The sequence below is a fragment of the Ixodes scapularis genome, unplaced genomic scaffold (assembly GCF_016920785.2).
Source record: "Ixodes scapularis isolate PalLabHiFi unplaced genomic scaffold, ASM1692078v2 PGA_scaffold10__122_contigs__length_95168666, whole genome shotgun sequence".
In the NCBI taxonomy this organism is placed as follows: Eukaryota; Metazoa; Arthropoda; class Arachnida; order Ixodida; family Ixodidae; genus Ixodes; species Ixodes scapularis.
In genome coordinates, this window is record NW_024609836.1 from 71,308,956 (window position 1) to 71,332,185 (window position 23,230).

A 23,230-nucleotide genomic window follows, 5' to 3' on the forward strand; every position below is an offset into this window, starting at 1 on the left:
AAAAAAAAAATATGATTTTGATGTGTCAGTGCCCCTTTAAAAGAAAGCTGGGTTCGCTATTTTGCTCCTCGGCCTCCGTGTCTTCGTTTGAGACTGGCCGGAGCAGCCAACAATCGGCCAAAGCACAAGTCATCGAAATGTGCGTCGCGCACACCAATCATCTCCAACGCGTTTTCACTGCCTCGCACGAAAACGAGTCCAACAAGATGGCGATGTCGACAAAATCCACGGCGGAATTGTGACGCAGGTGAATGCCTTCTATACTGTCGAGACCGGTTATAACGAAGTCAGCAGGAATCGGAAATCACTTCGCTATATCCGCTATTTCGTTATAACCGACTTCGGTTATAACGAAGTTCAAAAGGGAATGGGAAATCGTGATCGCTTCGCTGTATCCGCTATTTCGTTATAACCGACTTCGGTTATAACGAAGTGGAGAAGGGAATGGGAAATCGTGATCGCTTCGCTGTAGCCGCTATTTCGTTATAACCGACTTCGGTTATAACGAAGTGGAAAAAGGAATGGAAAATCGTGATCGCTTCGCTGTAGCCGCTATTTTGTTATAACCGACTTCGGTTATAACGAAGTGGAAAAAGGAATGGGAAATCGTGATCGCTTCGCTGTAGCCGCTATTTCGTTATGACCGACTTCGGTTATAACGAAGTGCAAAAGGAAATGGGAAATCGTGATCGCTTCGCTGTAGCCGCAATTTCGTTATAACCGACTTCGGTTATAACGCAGTCTGAAAGAGAATGGGAGATCGTGATCGCCTCGCTATATCCGCTCTTTCGTTATGACCGACTTCGGTTATAACGAAGTGCAAAAGGAAATGGGAAATCGTGATCGCTTCGCTGTAGCCGCTATTTCATTATAACCGACTTCGATTATAACGCTATGTAAAAGGGAATGGGAAATCGTGGTCGCTTCGTTGTAGCCGCTGTTTCGTTATAACCGACTTCAGTTATAACGAAGTGCAAAAGGGAATGGGAAATCGTGATCGCTTCGCTGTAGCCGCTATTTCGTTATAACCGACTTCGTTATAGCTGGTCTCGGCAGTATGGAGAAATAGCGTTTTCTTCTCGGATGCTCGCTCCCGCGCCCGAGCCCGGTACGCCGGTACCTTCCACCGGTTCCCGCGTGCTCGAAGGAGAGTAGCGGTCGCGATGGGAGGGGAGGGGGGGAGGGGAGGAGGGGAGGAGGGAGGGGAGGGGAGGGATAGCGCAAGGAAGCGACGAATGTGTCAATGTACCGCAATCACGCGAGGTGTCGTGCGCGGCGCCGGAATGCGTCCCGGGGTGAAGATGGACAAAAGGGGGATTTATCGGCCGCGGAGACGACGCCCCGATGATATACGTCGTTATCGATTGTCCACATTTCTAAGCTCGTCTGGCTTGATTGTTGCTTCAGTGACCTGACCTTGGTTCACTTTTTCGACGTGGTATTTGAGATCGGCCTTCGCCCCCCCCCCCCCCCCCCTTTATTTTTTTCTTTTCTTTTCCTTGACGCCTGCAGCAACAATATTAATGATCATAAACGTGTTTTCTCGTGCTTTTAAGACCCTTCGTTGTCTTTTGGTTCCCACTGCTCTGTTTCACGTGTTCGCCGACGGAAGCCATTTTCCCATTTCTGAAAGGGCGCGTTTTGGCCTCTGGGTGGCGTTACCTTCTTTTGCGCGTAGTCATAATAATAAAAAAAAAAAAAGTTTGCTATTTGTGACAGCGTCTAACGCCTAACGTATTGGACCACATTTGTGTGTGTGTGTGCGTGTTAATGTCTTATTTTATTTTATAATGGATTATATCTCGTCTTTTTATTTTTCTGGGTACATATGGGAATTTAGGTTTCTTGGCTGGGAACTCAATCAAATATGCAGGGGTTTTGGTTTGCTGCCTAGCTATTTGTCAATGTATGAATTATACATACGTGATACTGTGCATTTTTACTATCCTGTAAAAAATATTTTTATTATCATTATTATAATTAAGAGGGCTGGTGAACTGTGGAACTTTACTGCTCTGTCTGGGGGGCGACGGGGCCAGATTAAGACACAAGCTAATGGAGCTTCAGCTCCGGGCCCCAGGCTGTCAGCAGGTCCCGTGCTGGACCCTGGAAATTTGAAACATAATTGTCAATTTCCCTCCAAGACAGCCGAGACCACGAAGAGAGAAATATTCAGAAGAGCCTTTCACCTTTCTGAGTTTTGTACCTTACCCTATTAACATGATGGAGCGATGAATTATCTGCAAAGCACCATCTGATAAACAAAAATCTTACGCATCTTTTTCATCCAGTGAAACCTGTATTTTCTTACCATTAAATTTACCGATAGAGAATCAGCCCAATAAATATTACGAGATGAACGATATCTGTACTTCACAAAGAAGAGAAATCGACATATTGCCCTAATCGGCGTTACCACCACTACCGCCATCATCATTGTCATCATCATCACCACAGCGGTCATCATTATTATCATCCTGCATGGGCTTTAATAAATCATGAAAGTAATACTGTGAAAAAAAAAAAAAGAAGAAATGTCCATGGTAATAAAACATAGGGTCCATGAATCAGTTTACTGCCCAGTACAGCTAGCAATACGATTGCTGCGATTTTTGCACCAAACTGCGCCAAAGCACTGACCCTGCCATATCCTGCAACATTTTACCAAAATGTGGGCAATTTAGACCAGCATTGCGCCAAATGCTCATTTCAATGTATCGATGCTACGACTGATATAGCTCAGGCGTTCGTTACACTGCCAGATAGTTACGGCAGTGTAGCGCAGCTACCGTGAAGCTTGCGCAAATTTTCAAAACTTTCAGGCTCTGCTTAGAAAATAACATGTGATTTGATATGATCTTCGTCTCTGAAATTTCGTGATATTTTTTTACATTATTCGGGGTCTGTTTTGGGGCGGTTTAATTAGCTCCGGTGAGTGCGATTCTGACCACACACTGGTGTAGCGCAGAGGAGTTACGCTCGCAGAGTAGACATCGTAATTACGTGATGACCTTCCCGCAACGGAGTAAATCATCCTTCCAGGGTGGAATAGAGCACAACCACCGGCCAAATATTCAAAAAATAAAAAAGAGAAAGACGTCGAAACGTAAAACTTGGTGACGTTTGATTGACAACATGTGCGTGGCAGTCAAATTTTCCAGACCAGGGGTTCTCCAAACGTTTTGGCTCAGGGACCGGATTATACGGATCTGTCGGCAGCCTCGAGGGCCGGAAAAAAAAAAAAAAAAAACTAATTAAAAAGAGGAAAAACTAGATAAGCAATCCTAGGTGAGCATTTCAACGCATGCCTTGCACGTGACGTCACGCTAGGGAAGGACGGGACCCTGCACCATGCTGGTGGTGGACTTCACACCGCGCGGATGCGCTTACCAAGGCGTAGGATATAACTGCCCGGACATGCACCGTATTTTCAACAAAGGTACTTAATGTGTTACACGTGAACTTGGAAAAACGTGCCGAGCTTACGACGATGACTTTTAGCCGTACGTGCGGAATTTTTCGGCATTGGTGCGATTGCGCTACGAGCAGAATGCACGTTCCCAAATTTGACGAGCGGCTGTAGGAGTCACTTGTAGAAAAATTGTTACGATTTCAAGAAATGCTGGTGGACGACGCAAGGTTACCGTCCTAATCTAAACCCTAAAACAAAAATAAATGAAAAAAACAAAAAAAAAAAACAGACAAGTTAACTTTTATTGTCTCGGTGGTTTACATTAGGATGTTTCCTAACCGGTTCGCCTGCTTACTTTCGCTCCTTGCAAAGGTTATCGTCTCGCGGAAGGCACAATTTCCGATGCCCCGGCGGCGGCGTCTCGGCGAGCTTGCACACGGGGGCCGCCGCCGACCGATCGCCGTCTGGCCGGGCTCGCGGCGCGGCACTCGCCCGTACTCGGTCGGGAGCCCCGAAGGTGCGCTCGAAGCGTGGAAACGCCGTGATGTAAACAGAGGCAAAGGGCATCTACACCACGAACGGGCAAAAGCCGATGCAAAGGCGTCCGCGAACGTAAACAACGGTAGAAAAGTGCTGCCGCTCGCCGTTATGAAATACGCCCCGCAAACTCGGTAATCCGTGGCAGCATCCCTTTCCCACCACTCGTACTTTTTTACTTGACGGCTACTCTGTCTCGTGGGGCATGCAATGCCGACGAAACGATCGTCGGGATTCGTAGTGATTGCTAGTGCTCTCGCTAGGGAGCTCTCGCTGCGAAGGGCCGTCGAGTCAAACACCAGCCAACGCACCAGCATGGTGGTTATCGTATGCTGGTGCCGCGGAGGCCCGCTGCTATCAATGCAAAAAACGCGGGTTTTCTCGCCATTGCACATTCTAGCTCCCTGTTTCACTATGTTAAAAATTATTTTGCATTTTGATGTATATTCTGCTTAGTGTCTTTGCCATATAACTATATACTCATCAAGTATTCCATTCTCATTAGCCTTTTGCCTTGTGTGAATATGTAAAAGTTCCTGGGTGTGTGCCTTGATTACAACGTTTGATTAGTACCTAGTGAGTTTCCTGGGCAACAGTTATCTTGTAGTGGCATAATTAACAACATATTGAATTTATAAATGAAGTATATATTATTGCATTATTATTATATTGCATGAAATATATATTGAATGAAAAATTTCACTGGGAAAATGGAGCCCATTTTTGCCCGTCTTCGGTTTCTGGCGTTTCTGGTGCCATATGAGTTTCATGTATTTGAAAACTTTGTGGGCCGCCATTTTCCCATTGAAATTTGCAGAAAATCTCTTATAACTTTTGAATAAAGTATCGGATAGGGCTGAAACTTTGGCATCTGGTTGTGAACTCCAGCGCTACCTTTGGGCGGAGAGTGAACATTCGGCAATGCCTTGTTTATTTAAAAAAAAAAAAAAATATTAATTTTTTTTTTTGTGACACCCTCTATTTATCTACATTAAATGTCTTTAAAAAATGTTTGCTCTAGTTTACATTTTTATATTTAAAAGATTATTTAGGTTTATTTATTTAGTAATTCCGAATTTATATATTCTTATTTTCTAGTCCTAGAGACTCCAACAAATCCCTAGTCATGTTTTTCTTCTTTCTTTTTATTTCGAGTTTTAAGGGATGATATTTCGTGCTTGCGTATCGTGAATGAGTGGATTAATCATATTGATTTTGGTGTAGCTGTGCTGTGCCCCAGGTTTAATTTTTATCTTGAGTTAACACCTCTAAGCAGGCCCCAACTTTTCCTGGATGTAGTCAGTAAAATTTGAATTAACACTAAAGTAACTTTAACAGTGGAATGAATGCTCAGGAATAACATCAGTAAGTTCCCCAGGATTTTTTAAAGCATATTTATTCTCCACATGCTGACTTTGCACCACCATGAATATCTACATGCAAGATGTCATTGATCTGCAGAATTAAATTACCTTTGCAATTTAGTTACGCTTTGCAATGGATGCTAAGAAAAGGCTGCACAGACGTGGGAAGGAAAGCGCACAGTATATGTTAGTTGCACCGGCCAGCACATGAATCTTAGCATAGTATTTGCAGCAAAATGACTAAGAATGAAGTGTATGCTTGTGCTCCAAAAGTGTTCTTTGCTGCTTCAAAATGAACTCTTGACTACTTTAAAAGGTGCTCTAAAATGTCTCGAACCATCAATGTCATCACTGCAAGTGTGTAATTCAGTTCTCGCAAAATATTTGAAGAAGCTGCATTTTGGAAAATTTATTAAATGTTAAACCTGGAAATATGGCATTATTTGCATATAAGGGTTGCTACCAAAAGTGAAAGTGAAAGCGGGGGGGGGGGGAGGGGAGGGGAGGGGAGGTGAGGGGCAGAGGGGTGAAGGAAGGAAGGGAGAAGAAGAAGAAGGGAGGGAAGGGGGGGAGAGAGAGAGAGAATTATAAGTAGGCATTTGGAGTGAACTTGTTAAAGGTTGCCAATTTCTCACGGAATAAAGTATGTGAGGTTTATGGCACTGTCTTGCATCTCACCCCACTTTTGTGAAGGTGTATTGTGAACACCCACATTTGTGGTATTTTTTATTTTATGACCTCTGTCCATCAGTCAAGAATCATATCAATAGACGCTTCAGTCATGACATCAGTTCTCTTTTAACCTCGAAAACTTGGGGCTAGTTGTCGATTCAAGATTTAACTTAAATAATTGCCCCCTTCAACCATTTAATTAATTAAGTAGTCAGTGGCATTGATTTTCATGCATAACATTTAAAAAAGAGAGGCCAAAACTGCACAATTTATCATATATGAAAGTGCGGGAAAGATGAAAGCAAGAAAAACACAAACTGCTGGCAAGTGCTCACGAGCTAATTCTGTGCCAACTGACTTAGATGGGACGGCTGTACAATAAGTTTGTGCCAACAGCCCAGCCTTCAAACCTTTTACTGCACATCTTGTTTTTGACAATTGCTTTTCGTAAATGGTGCAATTTATGGCTTAATCTAACTCTTGATGTTGTGCCACTTACCGAATAAACATGGGAAACATTTGAGCCCTGCCATAATCATGTGGGTCTCTCTATCATGATTATATGAATGCACCTGTAGAGCACATGCACCTTTGTGTATAGGGAAGTTAAATATTTTTTTCATGACTATATTTATTTTAGTCACTCTGGATAAAAGTCATTTGAAATGCTAATGCAGTCTACATAAAGAAACAGCAGTGCTGCCTGCTTAAGTGGAACAATGTGAAAAAACAAAGAAAAAAGAGCATGCATTATCTAAAATTGTTTAGCCCTAGACAGAATGGCAGTATATAACAGTTGTTGCTCTATTATCGTCACAGCTGGTGGGTTGTTTTAGAGCTCTTTGCTCTAAAAAGGAGGCTTGTTAGTGTTGGAGGGTGCGTTATGGTAGACAGTGGGGGAGTTGAAAATACTCAAACTTGTCCATTAATTGCCATTGAATTATTTGAATTTGGGTTGGTTACAAACCTAGATATGTCTCAAATGGCGAAAACAAGCGGAAGCATGGGGCACGATGAATGAGACACAGAGAATTGGTGTCTTGAAAATGTTTTGCGAGTAGCCTGCTACATATCTTTTTATTCTTGCAGTCTTCATGTTGTGAGTTTCGTGACTAGTTATTCTTTTTTGTCTGTTCTGGCTCGCTAACTCCAAGGCTGCTTTTATTTTACAAATATGACACCACGAGAAGAAATTAAAGCTTTTTACTCTTCCTAATTCTACGTAGCGCATAGATTGGACACCATGCAGAAGTTGCAGATATTACTTTACTGGTCCCCTATCATTCCTTGCTCGGAAATCTTTTTTTAAAATTAAATTAATTTCAAAGCTGTTTTTTCTCATCTCACTCGCGTCGTAGAAGCCGATGGCAATCGAAGACCGCCCTCCGCAATCTTTGGAATGCAGCAGCCACATTTCTTTTTTATTCTCGTTTTGTTTCGGCTTTTTGCTTGATTAGATATTTCCGAGAGAAGTGTGCTGCCTGTTCCTGGAGACGCTTGGGTATCTCACAGCCGGCCGTGCATTGTTGTCGACCGTCACGTTCGCCTCCGATATCTCGGGGGTTTGGCGGCCGAGTGCGTTAACGTACCGGAGCAGCTCGGAACACTTGGAGCGAAAGCTCGCGCTGCAGAACCCAGGGATCCTGGGTTCAATTCCCACCCCTGCCCATTTCGATCTAGATGAGCATCGTACTGGTGTGCAGTCGTGTATCACTACTGCGTAGTGCACATTGACCCCAGGCTAGTGGTTGTACCGCACCGGCTAAATTGCTCATCTACAGCCGAGACACCAGACTCCCATTGTGGCTGACTAACTTCCGGCTGTCTAAACATACTCACAACACAAGTACCTCCAATATCTCAATCAGGTGGGGGCACTACCTGCAGATGCCACGTGACTCGCTTGCCATCGTTGTGCCAGTTGTGCCGGCTGTGCATTGCCCCGCTCTCCCGTTGGATGGGGTCCAGTGTTTGTAATCTCGTGGAGCACTCCTTGAGTGTGTGTCTGACGAGGCCTCCGTGCGCTATCTGCACGAGGGCCAAGGGTCGCGACTCTATTATTGCTCGCGAAGGAGGAAGTGTTCTTCCCGTCACCTTCTTCTTGGTCTTGTCCACACCGTTGTTTATTTACCGCTACTCCTTTGTACCCTCGCGAGAATCACCGGCATGTTGGCTACCTCTTTGCAGGAACTGTATTCGGAGCGTTTGTGACAAACTAAAGTGCGAAAAGGTTAAGCAACCACCTTAATCAGACAGGCATGCGCTCACCAAACGATCGTCTGCCTCATCATTGACAGCAGCAGTTGTCAACTTTTTGTTAGAGCCGCTAAAAGTAAGGCACGCTTTAGAGTGGTGCCACCAACTTTAAGCGCCACTCGCGCCACTTCAGCCACCGGATGGATGGATAGATGCTAATGGCTGTACCCTTTATAACGGGTGGTAGCTTGTGCCACATAGCCTAAAAACTTTAGCCTAAACTAGCCTAAAAATATTTAGGCACCTCGGTGCCTAAAACCATTGTTGCCAGTTATCTCAGGCTTCATCTGAAATCACAGGGACACAGCAAAACTATACCGTTTCGGCCTCCTGACATTGTATCTAAGGCTAAGGAAGTCACATTTTCAAACCGTAGCTATTGCCGACTGAGCTTGCCCTGCGCAAGCACCAAACTGGTAATCACGAGACCATTGGTGAATGTAATGCCGATACTCTAAGCATCCGCTGGCCCCCTCCACTTCTAGTCTGACTTGTGTCTTTTTTTTTTTTAGTTTGCAATTATTGGTCCTCCAAGTTTCATACAAAGGCGGCTAGTACATTCATGATTCCTCAGGTCAGGCACATAGCCAGGATTTTGATTTGGGGGGGGGGGGGGGGGGGGGGGGCGGGGGGGGGGGGGGGGGCCGGGCCGGGCCCGCCCATGACAAAATGCTGTATGAGGGGGAGAGGGAGACGAGGCCCCAGCAAAATTGAAGATTTCGGGGGGGGGGGGGGGGGGGGTCCCATGGGCCCTCCCTTTTTGGATACGTGCCTGCCTCAGGTGCCTCGCGGGACCATTAAACTAGGTCAACGTAAGTACTGTGGCTGCCAGATGGCTTCATACATTGGCCCATGGAACGGGGAGGCTGATAAGGTTGCAGTTACTTTCGCGCATTTTCTACAGGACAATTCATAACGGTCCCCAGCTTGTGCTCCATGATTTTGACCGTGAGAGAAATATGACGAGCAAAGGCAGTAAGTTACAACACAAGCTTCCGGGGGTTTCGTATCTATATTTGGAAGTAAAGCAGATTTTGTGCTATAAAACAGTTTCTCCCGGATTTCGAAAGCTTCCGGAACTGTGATAGTTTCTTAAGCTCATAGGTTGCCTTTTATAGGTTGCCTCGTTACATTACTGAAATTTGAAGTGGAAGGTCGTCAAAGAGTTGTGAAAATATAAAACATCCCTTAAAATCATGTTTTGTTTTCATAAAAAGAAAAGTATTTTTGAATAAAGGTTTGACCTGTAGGAACATGCTGTAAATGACTTAACTTTCGTGAGGACCTAAGTTTTTGCAAATTTCACAATTTGAAAATTGGTGTAAAACATTGATTATGCATATACATCACCCCACGGTAATAAATACACCATTCCCAATCGCAAACTTTTTGCTTGCAAAATATTTCCGAAACCTGCTCTTTTAAAAATTTACGGAATATTGAGCCCGCGAAATTTAAGTAATTTACAGTATACTGTTGTATGTTTCTGAAGACTCTTCCTCATGACACAGATTGCAAGTACATCAGCAGTTAGAGAAAAAGTCTTTGTATCTTATGATTTGTTGTCAGAGAGAATGTTTCTATACATTGTTGTGCCTGCTTTGTACACAAAATCAGCATTTTATTTGTAACCTTCTTTTGGAAGCCTCCACTTCTGAAATTTTATCTCATGAACACACCATACAGAGATACTCTTTTCAGCAATTTACGCTTCAGCACCAAACATCTGGCGATGCCAAACACTTTCTTGTAACTCCCGAGTCCCACTAGAGCGACAAACAGAAACAAACGACAGCGGCAAGCCTCAAACCAGAGTTTTTCGCGACTTGACAGGCTTAGTAGAGTGAAGGAGGCTACGCTCAAACACAAGCTTCATGCACGTGAGGGTATCTTTGGCAGGCTTGCAATCACTCATGCTTACTTCATTAACACTAAACGACTAAACGCCTGCAAAAGGTATCATCGCGAGCATGCTGCGTGTGTTTGAGGCCCGTCGCTGTCATTTGTTCCTGTTTGTCGCTCTAGTGGGACTCGGGCATAACGATAACGCTCAGAGACATTCCATTAAAAACATAGTCACTTCCGCACCAGGGCATGTAATGGTCGCTTCCCTATGCGGGGCGCAACTTCGTCTGTTTTTTGCACAGAGGTTGTGACAATGTCAGAATGCCGAGCAATCATTTGTTTACTTAAAAAAAAAGGAATGGTGGGTAGACCTTGAGGCATCTAGCATTGAGGTCTACCCACTGTCGTTTCAATCAAAGCCAATCAGAGCTGGATGTCGTTCTGATGTTACCGCAACTCCTACGCAAGAAGCAGACGACTTGCTCTCCACATTGCTTTTGTTAGTGTCCAGGGTTGATGACCTCTGTGGTGTTTGCATCTTCTCCTCTGTGAGTTGAAGAAAAAATGGTAAATCTTTGCTTTTGTTTGTTTTTTTCCCCTCACAGAGGTCGAACTCGGAGCACAATGCGTCGTCGAGATGACCGAGGGACAGACGGTCCTCTACAACTCCGGCAAAGGAGAAGGGTAAGACTAGAGCCCCTAAGTGAGCTACGTCTCAGAGTAGCGACACGTCGGTCATCCAAAGCTTTACACGAAATCGCAGGAATAACTTTTCCGTCTTTCAGAAATGTTTAAAACAGTTCGCGACGGAGCGGAGCGACATCGCTTGAACTTTCCGACACCGTGTCTGAAACTCGGGAAGACATTTTTCAGTCGTAACGATCGCCAGTTGCGTTCGCTCTGCCCCAAGCACCAAGATGGTGCCGCTTGCAGGAAAACCGGGGAACGGACGGCCTGCACTCAAGATGGACGTCGATGGCTGAAATACCATTCTCGCAGTCTGGACGCATCACCGTCCAACATGTTTACCGTGTCTTCATTGCGTCCGTCATTTCTTTACATGGCGACGTTGCAGTTGTGCACTGTCGAAAATAGCTGCGACGTTCGTGGTGGTTGGAGACAGAGATGTTAGATGGAAACCACACATGCTCTTTCGCCGTCACTTTTACTGATCATCACGAGGATTGAAACGATCTGTCCCTTTCCCTCGGAGGCCTCTGTGACATAATTTGTTGCCTTTAATGGGATGCTGCAATGCATCGTTACAGGGTCTAAACACAACAGTTGGAGAAACATTCCAGGCAGCGTGTTATTACATGCGGTCACTAAACATTCCCTGTGTACAATCGATTCTTGTCACTGTGATGCCATCGCTTCCTTCTCTGCTGAGATCGGTCACAGTGTAAACGTTCTGCATCTGAATGAGAGCCAGGGGTAGCGCACGTTTAATTAGAAGGCAGCAGTGTTGAATTAATGGGGGTCATACTAACGAGAGCTTATCGTACCACATTTTGCAACATCTTTTGAGGACAATAACGGAGCCTGCCACTTTGTTCGCTAGCCATCTGAACCAGTCAAGTCGAACCAGCTGACGATAGGCAATATAGTACACTGCCTTCCTCATAAATGAAACATTTGCTCACTTAGTTAGTCTTTTCTTTTCATCTGGAAACATGTTAATTTTAGTGTCCACTTCGCCGATTACGTTGCCATTTTTCTATCATTTGACAATACCGAGATGTGCAAAATTGTTGCTACAGGGTTGCATACAGAATTGCACCATCTCACTTTTTGCTTCATTGGCCGACATACAGTAAACTATTCGAGTTTCGATTACCTTGTGAATATCATGGGACTCCACTGCAAGGTATGCGACCCAAACCCTGTCTGTTTGTATTCTCTGAAAGCTGTTTTTGCTATTAGAATCCATGAGACCAGGGAGACCAGAGATTAATGCACCAGTTGATAAAAAAACATGAGAGACAGTCTCTTCTCTAATTTCTTTCCAAATATTGTTCAGATATTCAAAGTTTTTAGTTGCCTATCTTGACTTTTTATTAATATTGCTGCTGTACTCTTGCAGCATGCAGGATGTAGGACAGTGCAAAAATACTCAAGAAAATTCGTGGGCAGACATGATTATCATAAGAATTGGGAGTAACAAACGAATTGACAAATACTCTGATTTTAGAAGGCATTGGGAGCAAAGGAGGGAGGGGAGGGTGTCCTAATGAGGTGCCTATCTTTCAGAACAGGATTAGAAGTATAAATATTTATGGGAATTTCCTTAAATAAGGGATAGAAGCAATTTATGTTTCTTTTGCTGATGGTAAAGGTATGTGCCTTGTTTCACATTTCTACTCTTTTTTCCATGTTGGATGCTGCACGCTGCTGTGCTGTTCCCTAGGCGAAAACATCCAAAGGTGAGCGTCATTCATATGTTTTGCTTCTTGTTTTACTCTAATTAATTGTCTCTTTAAATTTAGGAGGCTGCTCATTAATACCTCAAGTTCACTGAGTACACTTTGAAAAAGTGTGGTTGCATTTTCCAGTACTGGATTATAGCATACCCAAGCCTCCCAAGGGGTGTGCTTGTGTATTCTTTTTTCCTTCAATTTTTACTCTGCAACATCGACCAAAAAGTGTAGGTGCCTATGCATAGTGTGCAAGCCCTAGCTTTTGCCTAAAATATATATGAGCGGTCAGTACTCTCTGTTAAAAGGTTAAAGTGCATAGCTATTTCTGTAAGACATTATACATGATTGCCCCCTGGTTATCATAGAAAAACATGATGATTGTTTAAGAGGTAATGTTGCACTCTGCAATTTCAGCAGGGAAATGTGATCGCTGAGCTACACCTTTGAGAAGATACTTGAGCTCACTAGATTGAGACTCATTTGTAAGGGGAGATTAGGTTTCAACTCTTAGGGAATATTTGATGGTTTGAACATGCTGCGTATTTTGTGAGAGTTATGCTGTCAAACATATTTGCCATTCATATTGTAGACCAAGCCACTCACATTTGGCTTGAAGTCGCGCCTCTGCTCACAGTATCAGTGATCGCAATAACATTTCCCTGGGAAACTTGGCCCCTAAATTAGCAGGCATTTTACGATACACACTTATTGATGGAGCAGCCACTGTGCAGCCGAGGGCCAGGCCTAGGGGTGGGCGATCTGAGCGATCGCTCAGGGCGCCGTCAAAAGGGGGACGTTGCCGCGTCTCCCTTTTGAATTCTTTTAGCTTTTTGATTTATTTGAACACGGCTATCCGACACTTTGTTTTTGGAGTGCAGTTCTCGTCTGATAAAACGCTCCTATTGGGCTTTCTATGCTCGCATGTTTACTAGCATGATGTCGTACTTAGCAGATAAGCGGCGTATAAAAAAAGGGTGGGGGGGGGAGGGGTGCCACGGCCAGAGTCTGCCCAGGGTGCTTGCTGGTGTAAAGCCGGCGGTGCAGCCAATATGCATTATGATTACGAATGACAAAAGGCGCTTTTGGGCACATGAGTGTGGAAATGTACTATATTGTGACCTTCCTATTTACAAGACCTTGTTGACAGTAGTAGGTAGATTCCCTGATAATCACCTTCCCAAGAGAGGTTAGGAATGGGTCTGCTTCAGTACAAATGCCGGATGTTCCGAGTTCTCGCTCAAACAGGCGTCTCACCCTTATTTTTTTGTTTACAGACATTTGCCTTCGACCATTGCTTCTGGTCCTTCGACGAAGGGGACCCGCACTTTGCCGACCAGGAGACGGTATACACGGCTCTGGGAACAGACATCCTGGACAATGCTTTCCAGGGATACAACGCCTGCATTTTTGCCTACGGACAGACCGGTGAGCACTTTTCATCCTATCTCACTTTTTTCCCTTTTTTTTTTTCCCTGAGATTTGATCTCGGGATTGCCTTCTCTGGTATTATTGGCATTTAAGGCTTGTTCACACATCTTGTCGGCGGTTGTTTGTCTCCTTTTTTCCGTCCCATCTGTTTCACTGTATATTTTAAATAATCACACATCTGCGATTGAGTGTAATCGAGATCAAATCTATGCACCATCTATGAGAAATAACCGATTATAACTAGGCTTTCGGAGTTTATTTCTCGTGAAATTCGGAGTGTGTTTTTCGGAGTCTACTTTTCGCTGAAAATTCGGGGTTTCTTGGAGTTTATTTTTGTTAGATTCCCAATTCTCGGAAATTTTGAGTTAATTTACTGTGTTCCCAAGTTTTAAAAATTTAAGAGCAAAATAAATAGCTAAAATACCCTAGCTTTGCTGTCTTGTAGGAACATTTGTCGAGCTAAAAGGAAAACTCCTTTTGTCAGTAGTTCGAGATTTCAAAGTAAACTGAAGTGGCATCTCCTCAGTACCACTGACACTGTGCTCCTAAGAAGTTTATTTGTAAAGCACCATCTTTCTTTCTTTTTATTTTGTCGTTGTGACCTAGAAATTCTGAGTTTTCCAGAGAAATCCGAATTGACGTAAAATTTATCAGCAAGTGATTTTCTGATTTTTTAAAATTTCTTTGGAATCTGAACTCAGAATTATTTCAAGCACAGGGTGCGAGAAATATGCATGAAATATATGAAGAACTTGTTGTTTGAACTTATTTCCACCTAATTATGGTGAAAAAATTTACATTCCAAATAAAACATCCATGTTGTCTGGAAAACACACTGCAAAATAATCTTAAGTTTTTTTTTTTTCTTTAATTTTTTTTTCTTTTTTAGTTGGGTCTTGCTTGTGTGACTTTTATTCGTGGTAGCGTTTTGCTACCGATTTGGCTGAGTCAGGGGAGCGACAAGTGCTTGTAAACAACGGTTTGCAATAAATTAGTTAGCCCTGCATTATAGCTTGTGCGCGTGCCGGTCATTATGTCTTTTTTTTTTCTTAGCTCGAGTTTTAAGGAAAGGATTCACCAGCTTGCCCGGTAGATCATTTCCATGCTTCACCCGGCCATGCATTGCAATCCTTTTCATCTTTGGCACATTTCTGAGATAACCTCTTGTAGTGCACAAGAAAAACATAGGACAATGCGATACATAGAACATGGGGCAAGTTTCCGACATTAGGTTGCATGATAATCTCTTCCCAGAAGCGTATGCCGTGTGTGAAGTTTCAGTGGGTCGTTTTATACCGGTGAACCAGATTGCGTGCAGCATTGTGTAAGTTCCAACCGTGGACATGTAACATTTGCTGCATGTCTGTACGCATGAGCGGTCATGCGGAGCGGGAGTCGCCGCCCGTCAAGGCTTCACTCTCACACAATGGACAATGTTTACCTCACCTTCGCTCATCAGAGCTCTTGAATATCGAACCTCAACACAGTCTTCATAATCTTTTAGTTCAAAACTAAAGCAAAAAAATTTTAGAACGCAGAATTCTTTTTTTTTTTTTTTGTGTGCTTTAAGGGGACGACTGCTCTCTGTCGGTAGTTGCATGGTACCTGAATGTTCCCGAAACCAAATCTGTTCTTAGGCTATTTTTGAAAATGATGCAAACTGTTTGGAGCTTTCATTGGTTGCATTAAGTGTGGTGCACAATTTTCGGTGTTATGTCAGGGTGAAGTTTGGAAATGTTTTTGCGTATTTATTTCAATCGGGAAGATTATCTCTTTTTATTGATGCTGTAAAGTGTGGTTACTCAATTAAATATTTGATTCATGTATAAGAGGTTATTTGTTGCACTAGGAGTCCAGCCTCCATTTGATGTACCGTTAGCACAGGTCACATTAATAAAAGCTAAATTGATACACATTCTCATGGCAAAAGTCCCAAACGTTTGTAAAGCTCAAGCCCAGTTGTTACCTAACCAAAAAGGAAGCTTTTTTTTAGTTAAAGTTGAAAGTGTCTTGACCTAGCTGGCACCATCAAGTTTCAACAGCATGCACCGACGCAGAAACCAAACTAAAGATTGTGCAACATCACGTTAGCAGGAATGCACTGGCCATAGCCAGCACTTTCATAGACAAGCATGCCGACCTGCCCACTCAAGAGCGAGAGTATAAAGAAATGGCACACAAAGGCACACTGGTTGTTTGGTGATGTCATATGTTGCGACCACCAGGGTCCGGCAAGAGCTTCACCATGATGGGCACGGTGGACAACAAGGGGGTGATCCCACGGCTGTGTGACTCACTCTTCGAGCGCATCGCTTGCGCGGCAGACCCCTGCATGAGCTACAAGGTGGAAGTGTCCTACATGGAGATATACAACGAACGCGTCCACGACCTCCTCGATCCCCGAGGGTAAGTGCTATTTTGTTCCTATGGCGGAACTGTTACAGCGACTTCCTAGCTGCATTCGCGGTAGCATCATTGCGCTAGGTGGATAAATCTGTCTGGTCATTAAATCACGTTTCCGCCTGCAACCAGAATAGTTTGTCCCTTGGCCGAGAGATGGCGGGCGTACCTGCGCGCCCGATAGTGTTGGTGCCTGCCTCAAGTTGGAGCAAAACATCCCGCTTTTACGGTTATACCTACAGCTATAGCTGAAGGGTAACCATCTCTATTTAGTCTTAGGCAAGGACATTTAGTTGTGTGTATGTTCCCCTTCCCACATACTTAGTGACCACGAGGCTGTGTTGTGTGTGATCGATTAAATGAGGAGTGGATGTGCATAAAAGTGGGTGTTACTTTGTGCAGTAACAGTCGTCACTTACACTTCTTCGCATACGATTACAAAAATTTCTGATTTCATTTCTTTCTCGCCTATTTTTTTAAAGATATGGTCGCTAGTCCCATCCATGTTGAATTTAGCTTTTTTTTCTTCTTCGAGGCCATTGCACTTGCTTTGTTTAAATAATAGTGGTGTTCGATTTTATTTTATTCAACACTATTTTACATCCTGTATATAATAAAACGATCATTCTTTTTATATTTTGTTTCGGGGTGGAGGGGCTGCTACCTAGCAATGGTGTATTCTGGGGCTACAAACGTAAAGTCAAGACCCCGATTAAGTGCTCTGGAAAAGCTAAGAGCATTTGCTAATAACTGCTAACGGCATGTAGCGAACGGTAATTTTTTACTGTTAGCAAGCTTCTCTCCCCATTATCTGTTGCGTAGCTTCCGAAATTAACAACGCAGGTCTTGTGTATATTTGCAGTGGCAAACAACACCTGAAGGTTCGAGAGCACAACATCCTCGGTCCATATGTGGATGGTCTCTCGACACTGGCCGTCTCTTCGTATGAGGCAAGTCTGGTTACTTTATAGTTTATACAAATGCTGAATTTAACTTCCGAAGGAATAAGAAGACATAAAGGACGAAGATGAGACGGGATGAATTAGTCTGTCTTTGTCCTTGATGTTGCTTTCCTTTTATTCGTGTAACTTACCAGGGCACTCGAATTCCTCGAGTAACTTCTGAAACATTTAATGGATGATCATGGTAGCAAACAACAGCATTTGGTTTTGTCTACCGATAAATTGGGAACACCTTGCTGCTCTCTAAAGAAACAGCATCATAGCAAAACAATAGTATTGGATCGTCTGCTTCATTTGCAGGGGTTGTGTTGACATCAGAACGTCGTGCTCTGACTGGCTCTGATTAAAGGGTAGTGGGTAGACCTCAAAGCAAGCTGCTTTGAGGTCTACCCACTATCCTTCAATCAGAGCCAATCAGAGATTGGAATTCTGATGTCACCACAACCCGTGCAAAAGAAGCAGACGAATTTGCGCTCCGCATTAGATGTTGATTGAGATTGATGATTGGCACGCTCTGAGTCGTAAGTTCTCACGCTATGCTGCTAGGGATCTGAGGGAGTACCCCTTGGCCTCCTGAAAACACCCTACTTATTCTCTTAGCCATCCCTACTACTATATATATTTGTATATCATATTTGTACGATTGTAAATTGACTCTTTTGTGGGTCAGCCCTCCACAGCTAGGGTTTTTCAATGTAAAAAATGGCGACCTACGGTATATCCCTCGAAATATCATTGCGTAGCGTTTGCTATGATTGAAGCAAAGTTTAGGTACAGCCGAGCCATGTGTTAATCCGCGACTATCAGTTAAATGCCCCTAGCTTCCTCCTTGGTCGGTGTGACAAAGTTTGAACGTTTTTAAACTGTGTACACAGTTAAAAACATTATTTTATAAAAATGTGGAGATGAAAGAGGAAAGAGATCTTTGGATCTCACTCATCTGGAGATCGAAAAGTTTTGAAAACTTTTAATACCAACATGATAGGAATGCTTTCCTGTGGGCAGGCAGAGTTGGCATGCTATCCTTTTTGAGCTTAAGACAAACTTAAGCTTCTCTAGCTTAAGTTTGTCTAGTTGATGCTACCTTGGATTGACATGTTGGTGTCTTGATCCGCAGGAGATCAACAACCTCATGACGGAGGGCAACAAGTCCCGTACCGTGGCGGCCACCAACATGAACAGCGAATCGAGTCGCTCGCACGCCGTCTTCAACATCACCTTGACCTGCTCAATTACCGACAAGCAGTCGGGGGTCAGTTCTCTGCTTTTTTTTACTTTGTTCAGCACCTTTTTGCTGTTATGCTATCATTTCCTCAACTTGTTTTTACATATTATGTTTTGGTCACTGAGTGGTATCATTGGTTAGCTCAGTTACAAGAACAGGGTTAATGTGCTAGATTAGGTGTAAGATTGAGACATTGTCTGTTCCCCTTCTTTTCCGTCTCTCTTACTGTTTTTACTCTTTTCCACCCCAGGGTTTGCCATCATGTTCATCATATGGCAGTACGCCTCCAATTTAAGCATTTTTTTGTTGAGGGTGTAAGAACTCATTTATTGAAGCAGTTTTACTTCTTTGTCATGTTGGTTTGTGAGTCTGGCTGGAATTGGAGCCGGTATGCTGATCCAACTTTTACACTTTCCGTGCTTTCTCATGAATGTTTTCTTGGCGTTTATTTATTTTTTTTTATACAAAGTCATCCTTTCTGTTATGAAACTTTGCTTGAAGCTGCTGAGAAACAGACAGCACCCTATTTTTGCTGCGTAATTGCTTTTAGTATCTTAGTTTCATACCTTTGTTTCTAAGGTCTGTACATCTCTGTTGAAGGCTAACTTTGTTTTCATAAAGTATACCATGAAAAATCTGATTTAAAATAGGCAGTTAACACGATTATTAAATGAAACATTCATTTTGCCTCTAGGTGTTGCTTGTTGCTCTCACTATTGATTCCTAACTATCTGATGTGATCATTCAGGAGTTCTTCTCCGCGTGGTGCTCTTGGAATGGTGATGGGGCAAACGAGTGACACTTGTGATTAGTAGCCAAGCGGTAAAAGGGACACTCAAGTACTTTTTGTAGAAGCCTGTTTTTGATGGTGTATTGCCTGTTGGGCTTTATATTCAGTAGAAATGACCAGTTCTGGAACTTACAGCAGTAGAAATACACGTGCCGTATTTTCTCTTGGGGTGCCCATCCTCAGGTCCTACCACCTCCATAAAATTTGACCAATGAAAATAGTTAATTGCGTGGAGACTCTGAATGTTACTATTATTGCTCTTTTTGGGTGCATTGTGCACTTTATTTTGACAAAAACATCAAATCTGTAGGCGTAGGAGATGTAATACAGCAATTATTAACATTTTGGACAAAACTCCGAGACTGGGGGGGGAAAAAGGACAACACAACACTAAGACTTGACGCTTTGTGTTGTGTTGTCCTTTTTACCCCCAGTCTCTGAGTTTTGTCCAAAATGTTAAACCTTCACCAGCTTGTTTGCACCCTAACTTTTTGTCAGCAAATATTGTCTGAAAATGCCGTCCGACAGCACCCTTTCACGTCTGCTCCAAGGCGCAGAAAAAGATGCGTGCCACGATCTGCGATTGGATGTTTAACGATCTCGGAATCCCCTTGAGTGCCCCTTTAAGCATCTCCTTTTTCTACTAATGATTACGCAGCAGTTGAAAACAACCTCGCATCCCTCTTTCTGATGCGTGCCGCATACTGGCTTTCAGGTGACTGGCGAGAAGGTGTCCAAAATGAGCCTGGTGGACTTGGCGGGCAGCGAGAGGGCCGTCAAAACGGGGGCCATCGGGGAACGCCTCAAGGAAGGCTCCAACATCAATAAGTGAGCGTCTGTCATAACCTAACGTGCCCCTGTGCTTGAAAGTAGAAATTTGTCCATTGATTTTTGAAGCAATATTTAGTTTCCGCTAAGTTCCGACTCTAGTAGCCAACTGGACGAGAACAGCGTCTCTTTCGGACGCCCGGTTTCCGGCACATGCTCGCTGCTTTCTGCCGTACTTTGGCTGCACGTGCATGCCCGAAACTCGTGAGATGTTGAAGCGTCATCAAAGGTAGGAAGCTTGCACTGGAAGCGGGACAACCGAAACTCCTCTCCTGCCTTTCTCCTCGTGTCGGCGACTGCACTAGTAGGGTCAGGAGGAGTCGCGGTACCGATTGTTGTGGGTGAGGGCTGAGAATTAGGAACCTGCATAGGAATGGAAAGCTTTCATTCGTGCTAGGGCACAACGTCTTGCCAAAGAAACGGCTTGATGTTCATAATTGCTCATGCTGGCGTTTGAACTGTTTAGCCGTACGTAACAATGTAGGCTTTCTTTTTAAGACACGCAGGCAAGTTTTTGTAAAGTTGTGCACCACCTGTTGGATCAGTGGCCGGTCAGTAGGAGCGTGTCCAGAACGGATGTCGCGACAGCCATCGCTGCCAGTTGTAAGTGAGTCTGGGGTCTCACGCCTGGCCTATTGAACAATGTTTGCTGCCTAGAATGATGAGTAATGTTTGTTACGGCCTGGAGCTGAGCTGGTTGGTTTGACATGCTTCCTCTACGTTCATATTCAAGGAAGCATGATGACTTCTTTGTCGTCTTCATCTATATCATCTTAATGATCTTCAACTTCATCTTCATCAAGAATATCCAGTGCTAGAAGCCGGTTCGGAAGCTGATTAAGATTGTGCACAAAACACCAAGCGTGCTGCAAACCAGACAAGATGACGAACATCACGGGGCAGAGAATGGATCAGAAAATATTCTGTGTCACGTCTGTGTGGTGTGCTAAACAGCTTCGCTTGTCATCCACCTGCACAGAGTGGAATGGCTCATGATTTTGCAGGTCCCTCACAACGCTAGGGCTGGTCATCTCCAAGCTGGCCGACCAATCCTCGGGCAAGGCCAAGGACGCCTTCGTCCCTTATCGGGACTCCGTGCTCACCTGGCTTCTGAGGGTAACCTTACCTTCTTCTCTACCCATTACTTCTTCTGTCTCAGAAATGAGGTAGCCTCGGCAGCAAGTAAGAGACTTCTAATGTTTTTTCCCCGCCTTAATTGGGAGACATGGCCTAGGAATCTTTTTGACACAGAATGTGCCTTAGGGCTGGCTTCCAAGCTGGAGCGCCAGAAAATGTTGTAACGAAGAATACGGTAATGCAGCCAGTTGTCTTCACAAAAAACTGCGTTTCCCTGGTGGGAAAATCTAACCATTTGTTGGGTTTTAAGCGGATAACTGGTTGAAAAGGTGTGTCCCTCAAAGTACAGTGTAGACCGCATATAACGTATGTCGCGGGAGTCGCGAAAATCTGCACTATAAGCGGTACCGCGTTATAACCAAAACATCAATTTTTCAGGCCAAAATACATGCCATGAGACAACTTAACCATTGTAAAAGAATTTATTTATGTTAGATGAAAAATAAAGCTTAGTTTGAGGAAAGTCTTTATTTCACCAAACTAGTACACTTCTCTCTCAAGTGTGTTACACATTTTGAAAGAAACGAGTGACTTTTGCCTGGCGCAGCCTTTTAACGGCGTCGCGGGTTGCGGACGGACGTTGCGAGCGTTCAGGATTGCTAACCCTAATCACTTTTCTCCGGCGATGAAAACGCGTGAAAATTTGCATCTTCAACCTTCCCTTGAAGGTTGAAGATGCATACCTTCAACTTGAGTACGAGCATGAAATGCTCCAAATAAGAAATCCGGGCGATCTTCGAAAACACAAATGCTTAGAAAGCACCACTGTAGTCGAAGTAAACAAACACGACGACACGGGCGTTTCTGCCATCTTGAGAGTGCCGCCACAACATCGCCGCACGAGTAGGTGGATCTTCCCTTCTAGTATGTGCTGGGTTATCATAGTGACACACGACGAAAATTCACAGTCACGGATAGCGCTTTTACGCGGAATGATGAGCTTCTGCCACGCTACGATGGCTAGAACCACCGCAACCACGCCGTCTACGTCGACGATCATGACCGACGCCATGTTTGCGGATAGAAGCAGCCGGCCCGCGACCGGCATGCAACGCGCGCGAACAGTTCTCCTTGACTTGCGATTGGTCTGTCGTTGCGGTTGTTTGTTTCCAACGCAGCGGAGGGACGCACGCACGTGAACGACACGTGTGTGCGTCCCTTCGTCGCTATGGCAACTGAAGCCTCTCTCTTCGCTTCTCCTCGTTTCTTCGAGCAACCTCCTCGCCCCGCGAATGCTGCTTGCGGCTCGCGCTGTTATCTAGTGTCGCACAGGGAAGCGTGCTCGCTGCTCCGGTCAGTCGGCGCACTGTTCCAAAAACCGCACTATAACCGGTATTTCCCTTCGCGCGCCTGCATTTTAAGCGGTATGTAAATACATGGAGCTTTATGGGAGGCGAACCGGTGGTTTAAAAAAGCCGCATTATACCCGGTCCTGCACTATAAGCGGTTACGTTGTAAGTGGTCTATACTGTAATACGTGTCCGGGCACACCAGCTGAGATTGTCTTTTTTTGAGAACGAGCAGTCTCGGTCTTCGATGACAGCCGTGTTCATGACACTTTTTCGCTTCGTCGAAGGACAACCTCGGCGGCAACAGCCGCACGGTCATGGTGGCGGCCATCAGCCCCGCTGCAGACAACTACGAGGAGACGCTGTCAACACTGCGCTACGCAGACCGTGCCAAGCGCATCATCAACCACGCTGTGGTCAACGAAGACCCCAACGCACGCATCATCCGGGAGCTTCGTGAAGAGGTGGAAATGCTGCGTGGGCAGCTCAAGCATGCCACGGTACGAGTCCTGTTTTCATTTCCCTCTTAGCCGAAAAGAGCTGTGTCTCTTTCCCGTGTCATGCTCTCTTCCTGGGAGCTTGTGGTTTCGTCGCATGGCTTCCCTGGTTATTATTTTCTTCTCTCGATCTAACAGATTTTAAAATTGTGCGTTAAAAGTTGGCTGATG

General features: G+C 44.3%; 1 protein-coding gene across 1 annotated transcript in view; it reads left to right on the forward strand.

Annotated features, from left to right (window-relative positions):
- The window catches only part of LOC8041513 (kinesin-like protein KIF13A), a 93,260-nt gene that overhangs the window by 17,397 nt on the left and 52,633 nt on the right, over positions 1-23,230 (forward strand). Inside the window, exons 2-10 of the mRNA XM_029974132.4 lie at positions 10,692-10,770; positions 12,494-12,509; positions 13,778-13,928; positions 16,157-16,337; positions 17,194-17,281; positions 18,411-18,545; positions 20,024-20,136; positions 21,141-21,252; positions 22,850-23,062. Of these exons, the coding sequence (XP_029829992.3) occupies positions 10,692-10,770; positions 12,494-12,509; positions 13,778-13,928; positions 16,157-16,337; positions 17,194-17,281; positions 18,411-18,545; positions 20,024-20,136; positions 21,141-21,252; positions 22,850-23,062 (1,088 nt within the window). The remainder of the gene's footprint in view (positions 1-10,691; positions 10,771-12,493; positions 12,510-13,777; positions 13,929-16,156; positions 16,338-17,193; positions 17,282-18,410; positions 18,546-20,023; positions 20,137-21,140; positions 21,253-22,849; positions 23,063-23,230) is intronic.